This window comes from Rattus norvegicus, chromosome 2 (assembly GCF_021556685.1).
Source record: "Rattus norvegicus strain SHRSP/BbbUtx chromosome 2, alternate assembly SHRSP_T2T, whole genome shotgun sequence".
Lineage (NCBI taxonomy): Eukaryota > Metazoa > Chordata > Mammalia > Rodentia > Muridae > Rattus > Rattus norvegicus.
The window spans coordinates 112,804,340-112,815,000 of record NC_141535.1 but is presented as its reverse complement, the minus strand read 5'-3'; the positions used below and the strand labels follow the sequence as shown (position 1 = coordinate 112,815,000).

Here is a 10,661-nt window from a genome sequence, read left to right as displayed (position 1 = left end):
GATTTTTTTTTTTTTTTTTTGTCAACTTGACAACTTTCCAGGGTCATCTAGGGAAACCTCTCTGACGTGAGAAAATGCCTCTAGGAGACTGTCTCTTTCAGGCAAGTCTGTGGGGCATTTCCTTGATTCATGATTAATGTGGCTCCATCCACATATGTAGCAGAGGATGGCCTTGTGGGGCATCAATGAGAGGAGAAGCCCTTGGTCCTGCCAAGGTTTGATGCCCCAGTGCAGGGGAATGTCAGGGCAGGAAGGTGAGAGGGAGGGGATGGGTGGGTCAGGAAGCACCCTCATAGAAGCAGGGAGTGGGTTGGGATATCAGGTGTTTGGAGGGCAAACAAGGAAATGGGATAACATTTAAAATGTAAATAAAAATGCAGTTAAAAAAAAAGAAAAATGGTTAACATTTTAAATAACCTTCACGAGTTCTTAAAATTTTAGAGAAACCATCAAGGCCTTCCTAACCTCTAGTTGCCCAACATATGCTTTATAAAAGAAATATCAATCTTAAAATTAAAAAAAAAATGATGTGGATAGGCCCAGCTCTTTGTGGGCACTGAGGACTTGTAGCAAGAGCTTTGAAAGGTAAGGCAGTAAGCGCAAAGTGAGATTCTCTTCAAGGAGCCATGAAAGCCACTGCACAGCGCTGTGAAGTGAAGCCTCATTCCTAAAGGAGAACTCAGTGTGTTAGATATGCTGGGATTATGGGATGCCCCCGAGGAAAGTTGCAAGCATGGAGTGGAGCCATTCTAAGAGAGCTATGTGTGCTGTGGGCAGAGTAGGAGAGGTGTGGCTGGCAGAGACCAGACGATACCACCAGGAGCCTTAGATCCTAGACCCGGAACCTTGGGATCTTGTGTTTCCCCTGCTGGGCTCAGGCCTTATAGTCTCTCAGAACGAGAATGTTTCTTTTGTGCTATTGCATATTGGAAATATGTGAACTTAATTCACCGGTTTTAGAGTGAAGAGACACCTTGAGTATCACAAAGGCTTTGGGCTTTTAAGCAACTGTTAAGATTCAGGTGATTCCTGCAATTCATTTGTCCTAGTTAGGGCTTCTATGACTGTGACACATTACTATGCTAAAAAAGCCGGTCGGTTAGGGAGGAAAACATTTGCTAGCTTATACTTTCATATAACTGTTCATCATCAAGGGAAGCCAGGACAGCAACTCAAACAGGGCAGAATCCTGGAGTCAGGAGCTGATGCAGAGGCTGTAGACAGGCTGCTTCCAAGGCCTGCTCAGTCTTCTTTCTGAGAGAACCCAGGACCACCGGTTCAAGAGTGGTATTGCCCACAAAGGGGCTGGGCCTTTCCCCAGCAATCACTAAGAAAGTGCCATTCTGCTGGATCTTACAGAGGTATTTTCTCCTTTAAGGTTCCCTCCATTCGGACTGCAGACTATATATCAAGGTGACATAAGACTAGGCATCACAGCAACCAATTGACTATGCCTTAGATTTGAAAATATACAATAAATTAAGTGGAAGCTAAAAAAAAAAAAGATTCAGGTGATTGACGTAGAGGAAGTAAAGCCACTTTGCATCATGGGAGGATCATGGGCCTTTGGGACCCAGAGGTGGAACTTTATAGTTTTAAGTGATAGTTTTTGAGGATCAAGTTGACGTGGAGTGGCCTCGTGATGGCTAATCTTCCCTGCCAGTTTGTCTGGGTTTGGAATTACCTAAGGGACACACCTGGGAGCATGCTATAAGGGGATGGCCAGGTGATAGGTTCCTCTTAGGAGGAGAGATCTGTATTTCATGTGCACAGCACCATGGAGGGCTTGGAGTCTCTGGATAAAAAGGAAATGGGATGAAAACAGCTAAGGATCAGCATTCCCCCCTCTCTCTGTTCTTGACTGTGTGCACAGCGTGACCCTTCCTTCCCACCCCTGCCACGATGGGCTGTATCCCTTCTTTAATTGTGAGTTGAAGGAAATCATTGCCTCTGAACCTGATCTTGTCAGGTATTTGTCAGAGAAATGATTAAGTGGCCAGTGCAGCCCGTGAGGTGGCACATGCCTGTGGATGGGCACTTGTCCCTCCATGGAAAACATAAGATACCTCCCCGGAACAGTGACTGGAGAAGAGGGGATGGGAAGTGAGGCCCATGGTAGACAGTACCCCCCATCTCCCAGAAGCTGGCACATTACAAGCACAGATCTGGCAGGCAGCAGGCTTTGCAGAGTCACTGCTGCTTCCAGGGGAAGGGACTGAGCTGGCTCCTCTCTCCGGGAGTCGATCCAGGGAGGAAAGAAGAGCGATCGCAGGAGAGTGAGGGGGGGGGGCCTCCTGCGCTCTGCCACCACATGCTAGATGGTGCCCAATGAAAGGCTGTTGCTGGGGAGAGAGCATGCTTTTCTCTTATCACAGTGACCCTGGGAGAGGAAGGAGAGCAAGGAAGGCTTTGCCTCCCCGTTACCAATAGCAACTCACACTCCCCTTGCAAGTCTGGCAACTTAGAGACTCAAAGCTTGTGGCTTTTCTGTTTCCTTCCCTCCTCTGTGTGCCTTTCCTCGGTTGAGCCAGGACTGCCATGTCATTATCAGCTGATTGGTACTAATTAAGCCTGCTCTATGTGGTAGGTGGTGTCTGTGGGTAGGAAACAGGAGGATGCCAGTCAAGGGCCCCAGCCTTAAGTCATAGGAAAAGGGACGGATAGCCTGTTCCCTTTTAGTTGAACTACCCAGGGCTTGTGTCTATAGAAAAAAGGGAGGTCACAGGCTGGTCCTCCAATACTAGAGGATCCAGAGATGTAAGAATATATCAGGAGACCATTTCGCTTCTGCAGCAGAGGTGGGAGGTAGAATAACAAGGCTTAAAGACCACAATTTAGTACACATGGAAGTGACAGGCAACATTTATCATAACCGGATGACTCCACTTCCAAACCTCACTTGGGTGCTCACCATCCACGTTCCCATCTTACCCCGAGCTCATGGAGTGCACACCATATCTCTCTTTAGTCACCTTTTTGTTAAGATAAGCTTATTAAGAACAAAGGTTATACTGCTGTCCCCAAATAAAAAGCCAGTATGCCCTGTCACAAAAAGAAAGGGACTGAAAAAAAACCACAAAGAACCACAATTGCCCATGCCAGAAACATCACAGGGACCATTAGCAGGCCTGTGTGGGTGCTCAGGGAACCGCTACCTTGAGGAATAGAATGGGCTGACTCTAAATCATCACCCTTTCTGAAGAAATGTGCCGTGCAGCCAGGCAAGCACACCCCTGCACTCATAAATCACATAATTTCCATGACATTACTCAGGCTCCATTTTGGCTCAAAGCTCCTTGCCTGGAGGATAGGGTTAACAAGTTGCTGGACAGACAGCAGCTAGCAAAGCCTCAAGTCCAAGATGAATGGCAGAATACAGAATGTCACCTACCAAGCGGTGGCATGCATTTTTAAAAATATCTAGCCAGAAGGACCTAGGCATCAGAGGTAATATAAAAGAAAGTCTCAGAGAGGCTGGATGAATGGCTAAGTCACACGGTGCTTGTCATTCAAGCCCAAGGACCTGAGTTCAGAGCCCCAGCACTCACGTAGAAAGCCAGGTGTGCTAGCATGTGCCTGTAACCCATGGAAATCAGGGCAGGAGGACTGCCGAGGCTCAGGTATGATCAAACACTTTGTCTATCAAAGTAAGGTAGAAAAGCAATCATGAAAGATAACGGAGGTCAACCCAAGGCATCTACATACAAGCACATGCACATGCACTTGCAGACATGTGTTCACCCATACACACGAAAATGAAAGAGAAGTGAAAAGAAAGACCACGGGAAAGCTTCGCCCTCAGATCTGAAAAGTACTAAGGGGCAAACTCACCACTTCTTAGACTTGAGGCGAGGTGCGGGGTTCCGTGGGATGAGGAAGAGCGCTCTCATGGGATGCATATCACAGAGGGCTGCAGGAGACCGAAAACAAGGACCAGATCCAGTCAGAGGCCACCCACACTAACATCCTGGCTCTACAAAGTATGCACATGCCCACAAGGCTCCTGTGAGCAAGGGGTCAGGATCTCCAAGCTGCCAACTGGCAGACAATCAAAGAGCTGATGTCTAATTAGGTAGATCTCGTAAAACACACATTTCAAACAGATATCAATATCCCTCGGGGTCACACTTTTACTTCATAAGGAAAACAAGTCAAGGAGTCAACAACTAGCCACCTGCCATTCAAAATAAACACCATCAGATGACAGCTATGATTGGCGTGGCTGAGGTAATCTCTCTCTTTTGCTTTAACAAATGTCTAAGCCACAATGTAAGTGGTATCTGAACACTGAAAGTCAGTGTCTTCCCCACCTGAGGCTCACACAGACACTGCTAACGATGTGAATTTTTAGACTCTTCAGTCCTCTGCCAGAGCACCGTTCTGTTTCCAACAGGGTGCAAGATTTGCTTTGCTTTTAAATCCGCTGGCCCCAGGATGACCAGAGAATGAGGCAGATTATAGACATGGTGCAATCTTTCAGCATGGGCACATTCTATATTCTTATTTCAACCAACATAGCTTATTAGCTTACTTTCTAACACTGAGAATATAGGTTCCCCCTTCTCCTCTGTACCAAGATTGAGAATATATGTTCCCTCAGTGCCAGAGGATTCTGTGGGTAGAGTTTATTTTTAGTCTTGTCTACCACTCGGGATGATAACAGTTTTAAAGACTGTGGTATCCAAATTTTCTGACTCACAAATGTCATTGTGAACAAAGGAAATCTTGTCAACAAACACCCCACGTCAATCATGCTGCAGATGGATTCAAGGAACTTAAATCCCCGTGACAGCAGTGATGGCGTATAAGGAGAGTCTTGAGTCTAAGAACCAATGGTCATGAGGGTGAAGGGTCTTTTCAGTCCTGGTCCTGTGAGAAGTGGCTGAGCAGGTGTGACGGTGCGGGAAATACAGGCAAGAACATGACTGGGGCCAATTCCTGTGTAAAGGGAGGTACACACCTTGCCGGGAAAGGCACGCTATATCGCTATGCAATCCTAGCCCTGGGAGAGGAGGGAGGGTCTAGACTGTCCTGTGATCAGAGGCACAGTCAGCCTGGGTGTTGATTGAATCACAGCTGCATGCAAAGTGAATGCACGCCTGTCAGGAAAGGGTGTGCCTTGCTGTGTGGGTCTGGGTGGTCCAGTCGAAGCCACCACAGCAGCTCCCCAAGGTGTTCTTTGCTGCGAACACAGAAAGCCCCAGGGAACTTGGGAAGTTCTCAAGGTTGCCAGTGTCCGGGACACAGCTCCAATAAGGGCACCGACATCTAAAGCTATCAACACTTATATTTTCAAAAGAGGGGCAGCCTCCGACTGCAGGGATTGGGGAAAGCTACACCTGGGAATTCAGCTTTGGAGTTTTATACTCGGGAGCTGCTGACTTTGTCTGTGGTTGCTCCGAGTGTCTGTGATGTTTCCATGTGAGGTGCAGAGCCACACAGTAAGTGGGCAAGACAAAAAGACTCTCCCAAAACACAGAGCGGCACCGCTTTGCCATGAACAGATTCCTGGTTGATTCAAACTGCCTCTGCTCTCTAAATGTGCCGCATCAGACCCATGCCGGGCTCAGCGTAGCAGAAGTAGGCCAACCGCAGCCCTGGCAAGGAGCCCGCAGAACCTGCAGAACCAACCAGCAGCGGATTTTCCCCCAGAGGAAGGAACTTACGGGGGGCACCTTCTGCCATCTCAATGGCGGTGATTCCCAAAGACCACAAGTCACTCTGCAAAACAAGAAAGCACAGATACACACATAAATTCAATCAACAGAGGACAATTTGGTTAAACCTGGTAATTACTTCAGAACAACCCGTGGGGAAGTCAATCCATTGTCTTCACAAACCTATTTCTCCATCCGGCTGCGAAGCCAGAGGGGTCATGCTCACTTCTCACCGAGCACATTTTCCCTGTGCCTGGCCGGCATGTGGTATGTTTCCAATAAACGTATGAAGAGGAATATAAGGTTTCTTAAAAGCTCCTTTATTACTGAGATTTATATGTCAGTCAAACCATGTGAAATTTTGCTGTTTTCGATCTTTTTTTTTTTTAAAAAAAACTCCTGTAAAATAGCGGGTATCATGCTGCTGTCAGGACATCTGCCTAGTGTGGATCTTCCTCATGGCTCCCTTCCGTTGTTCCCCTCATCTTCCCTGCCATATTTCAAATAGCCCCCCTTTCTATCTTTCTTATATGCAGTTTTGTCTTTCAACATTTTACTGATTATAACTGTTACATAGTAGATGACGGCACATGTATGTGTATACACGAGCTAGCTCACTCCTGTGACCCCACCATCACGGCAGCAAACACCACACCTTCAGAAGACGACACTCCCGCCCATGTAGCTTTCTGCTTCTTTCCATCCCTTGTTTACTGTCTAGGTGACTTACACACCTGTTCTCCTGTCACTGTAGTTTGATTTCATCTTCCAAATTTTATAGAAAAGGATCTGGTTCCCATCACTTAGAGAGGCCCTCCTTCTTGTACCGGATCTTGGCACTTCGTACCCTCTTGTCCTTAGTAGTATTTTACTGAGCGATTCACTGGAGTTTGCTCTCACTTGCTGACAGGCATCTGGAGTGTCTCCAGGTTGAGCTATTCTATATAAAATGCTGGCATACCTTAGTGTCTGGGTCTCAGGTACAAGCTTTTATGCCTTATGAATAAAAACCAGCAGGTAGGACTGGCAGACTATTTAGGTACTATAGTAGGTGTTAGTCACAGCTAATTGTGTTTAATGCACAGCAACATGTCCTTTACTCTGACAGGATGAGGATGGGGTGTGCGTGGACATTTCAGCACAGACGACCACATGTTCTCCAACTTGTTTATCAAGTGCCACGGAAAACAGGTCTGTAAGTCCTAAGCTGCCTTCTTAGGCTTAGACTGACTGTCAGGCTCTCATCGGAGTGTTCCAGCCCATTGCTTCCCACTTTACTGGAAGGATTTCATGTCTGGTAACATGCATGTTCCCCCACACTCTGTCTAGGTGAGGCGATCTGTAAGTACAGCGTGCCTGGAGTCACCAAGACAAGGAGGAAGCCAGTGAGACGAGCTCAGAACGTTGCTCGCTGTTCCTGCCTGTTGCTTGGTGGGGGGGGGGGGGTAAGAAAACCTAATGTGTGCCTGGCTTGCCCTCTGACCTGCACTCTGCTAATCAGCCACCACATTCCCAGCATCTTGGGAATTTCATGCACATTAATGAAGATCCTCCCTGTAACCACACGCACACTACAGATATCAAAGTGAAGCTTCCTCTATATTCCTATCAAGCTAACGTCAAGGACACAAAAAGCGGGAGAGGGTGTCAAAAGGTGTAATTGGAAGGGAGCCACGGTATGGATACTGGGTCATTCACTAGAACTGAATTCTTCAGTAGCCAGGCTGGCTCTGTCTTTGAGCAGGGTTCCTTACAATGCACAAAGGGATGGATATTCAGGGTGCCCAGGCTCTCCCACACAGGGCAATCACTCTAGAACTTGTAGCAATGGAGAGAGTAAGGCACTGCGTTTAGATGCCAAGTCACAACAGTGCCGGGAGTCAACTCTTGTCCTTTCTGCTCTCTTTCTGGATTTCTACCAAAGTTCCATAGCACACACGCTGGTGTGTGTACCTCCAAGCACGTGACTGTTTCTTGCGTCTCCTGCCCTTGCTTAGTGAGCTCCAGGCTCACCTGTTACTGCTGCCTCAGGAGTGCAACTTGACAAGGATGAGAATGCGGCTCTCTAGCACCTGGCTTTCCAGGTTGGCAGAGAAAGGTAGTTGCTTGGGAACATGATGAGAACATCGAGTCACTCCCTGTGTGGGAGTGGTCAGGCATCAAGCTGGGAGAAGAGCCTGGAAGCTGAGGGTCCTCATCCAAGGCCCCTGAACTATTCAATAATACGCCACTGTCCTCCGGACTTGACAGTTCCTCTAGCAGTTTCCTTGGTAGCCCAGGGACAGAGCATTTCTGAGGGTGGAGTCAGGTTCTCAGCTGTGAGCTGACAGGGCAGGGGTGGACCAAAATGGCCTTCAGGCCCAGTGAGCTTTGAGCTGGTGTGACAGTTCACACATTAGAAAGAAAATGATGGCCCCAAGCCAGGCTTTTGATAGAGATAAAATGCCCAGTGCAGCCAACCTCACTTCTGTCTCTGAGCTTCTGTTCAAACTTCCCTTCATGGAGGGAGAGGTGGCAAAGAGGGCAGATGCCCAGGGATGTGCAAGTTGGCCCCTCCTGACGCCTCCCCTCCAAGAACTCTGCATCCCAATGCTTCCTGCTGTTGTGCCAACCACTAGCTTTGCCTCATGCTAGCCCCTCACACAGTGATTCCCCTCACCGTGCTCTCTCTTGACAGCATCCTGTGTTTAGTCATCACGTCCTGTCCTTACATATACAAACCTGGGGTAGGACAGGGCAGAAAGAGACAGAGACAGAGACAGAGAGGAGAGACAGAGACAGAGGGGAGAAACAGGAAGAGGGAGAGGGAGAGGGAGAGGGAGAGGCATACAGAGGGGACATAAGGCCTGGTGTCATAGATTTTCATTTTGTTGACTGAACAGTACTGGTTCATAGTAGCCTGGTAGGCCCTTACTATAGCCATGTTAGGTCAACAAACAAGGGGAAGAGACAGGAGAGCAAAAAGCAAATGGTCCAAGGTGTCTGCTGTCTTCACAGATCTCCATGCCCCAGATCACAGAGGAGCTAAGCTCCATGAATTAAACAGAGCTGGGCTTCCCCTTCCCTGACCATTTTTCCTTTAATTATTATTACAGTGCTAGGCCTTGAGTACTCATCTTTAAGTTAGCAACCCATAAATAACTGTTCCCGATGCTTCCTTTGTCCACAGGGGACTAAGGTGTTGAAAAAGCAAAGGTGCCGGGATGCCCTGAGGTTTCCATTCCCATGCTACAAAGCCAGCCTGAGCTTCCCAGAGGAAATGGAGGTTGGTAGAGAGAACAGGCTTTCCGAGCAGACAGAGCTGGATTCAGTTCCAGGTTCCTAATTTAGAGCCTTGCAGAATGCTGCCCAGCTTAGCTTGTTCAATGGCACAGGAGGTGCTGGTGGCGTGCACGTTTTCAGGAACACTGCCTAGCACAAAATCTGGTGCTCAGCGGGGCTCAAGCATATGGATTTTCTCTGCCCTTACTGCTGGGTGAGGGTTCCTTGGCCTGCCAGTTTGGTTGTCATGGTTTCCCTCCATGCAGTTGTGGCAGACGCCATTTGTCGGTTAACCTGAAAGCACTTTTAACCCCCACTCCCACAGTTCCCTCCATCTTAGGGTACCCCATAGCTGCTTCTTCTGTCACTCTGGCAGCGAGTTAGATTTGTGACCAGATCTACAGCCAATGAGACATACACAAACAGCCCTGGGTGCTTGTGCTTTTCCCAAAATAGGGAGCTTACACAGCTGCTGTCTTACAAACTCCTCTCAACTTCTTAATGCCTTGGATAAAAACATGGTGTCTGGAGCTACAACACCCATCTTGCAGCCGGAGGCACCATGCCAACTACTGATGAACTATGATGCTGGGGAAGAAAGGTGGGAAGCAGAGTTTCTGACGAGACCCATGCTTCTCACATCAGCTCTAGACAGCAGGACTCTAGGCTTCCAGTGTGGGGGTAAGGGTGATTCCAGCCAGATACTTGAAAATGATTATAAGTAAGTGTATATATGTATATATGTATGTATGTTTGTGTGCATGTGTACATGGATGCACATGCATATATATGTATAAGTATGTGTATATGTGTATGCTTGTGTGCATCTATACATTATACACATGTATATATGTGTATATGTATGTATATATATGTGTGTGTATGTTTGTGTGCATGTATACATGTATGCACATGTATATATATATGTATATGCATGTATATATGTGTAAACATGTATGTGTGTGTGTATATGTTTGTGGGCATGTATATATGTATGCACATGTATATGTGTGTATATATATGTGTATATGTGTGTATATCTATGTGTGTATGTGCATATTTGTATGCATATATATGTGCATGTATATATGTATATACATGTATGTTTGTATGTGTATACACATGTATATACATGTATATGTATGTATATATGTATATACATGTATGTGTGTATGTTTATGTGCGTGTGTGTGTGTGTGTGTGTGTGTGTATGCACATTCACAGCAGTAGTAGGAAAAAAAACCACAGAGGTAGAGTTTGGCAATAAGGAAATTCTTAGAACTGTACCACAGGAAGCAGGAATGGTTAGTAGAGAAGAGAAGAGATACCTCTCTTGTTCAGCCTTCTTAAAAAAATAAGTTAAAACTAGAGCCCCCATCATACCATCCAAATAACCTGTGCATTCTTGTCTAGTCATATGATCAGGCCAGTCACATGACTATAGCTTCTTGCAGTCTCTGTTTCACATTATTGTCAGGATCATTTTGGACTCGGGTTATACCATTTTCCAAAAGGAAATATTTATGTTCTTAAATTCTTGGTCCTATAAAGCCAAAGCTGCTTGTAAGCTCTGCTTAACTGCCTGTGTTGGAAGCTGTAAATGCCCTGACAGGCGCTGTTTAACCTTTTGATACATTATTGAATCCCAAAGACACTTCAGAACTTAAAGGAGAAAGTGCTCTGTAACCACTGGCAAGCCGATGACAGGAGAGGAGCAGGGAGGAGGGAGGAGCAGTAGGAGAG

At 46.8% G+C, this 10,661-nt stretch overlaps 1 protein-coding gene across 9 annotated transcripts in view; it reads right to left on the bottom strand.

Annotated features, from left to right (window-relative positions):
• Tnik (TRAF2 and NCK interacting kinase) overlaps positions 1-10,661 on the bottom strand; it is a 398,674-nt gene that overhangs the window by 102,696 nt on the left and 285,317 nt on the right. For all 9 annotated transcript variants that reach the window (NM_001106422.1, XM_087618702.1, XM_087618687.1 and 6 more), the window contains 2 exon segments: positions 3,832-3,910; positions 5,667-5,721. In NM_001106422.1, coding sequence (NP_001099892.1) covers positions 3,832-3,910; positions 5,667-5,721 — 134 coding nt within the window.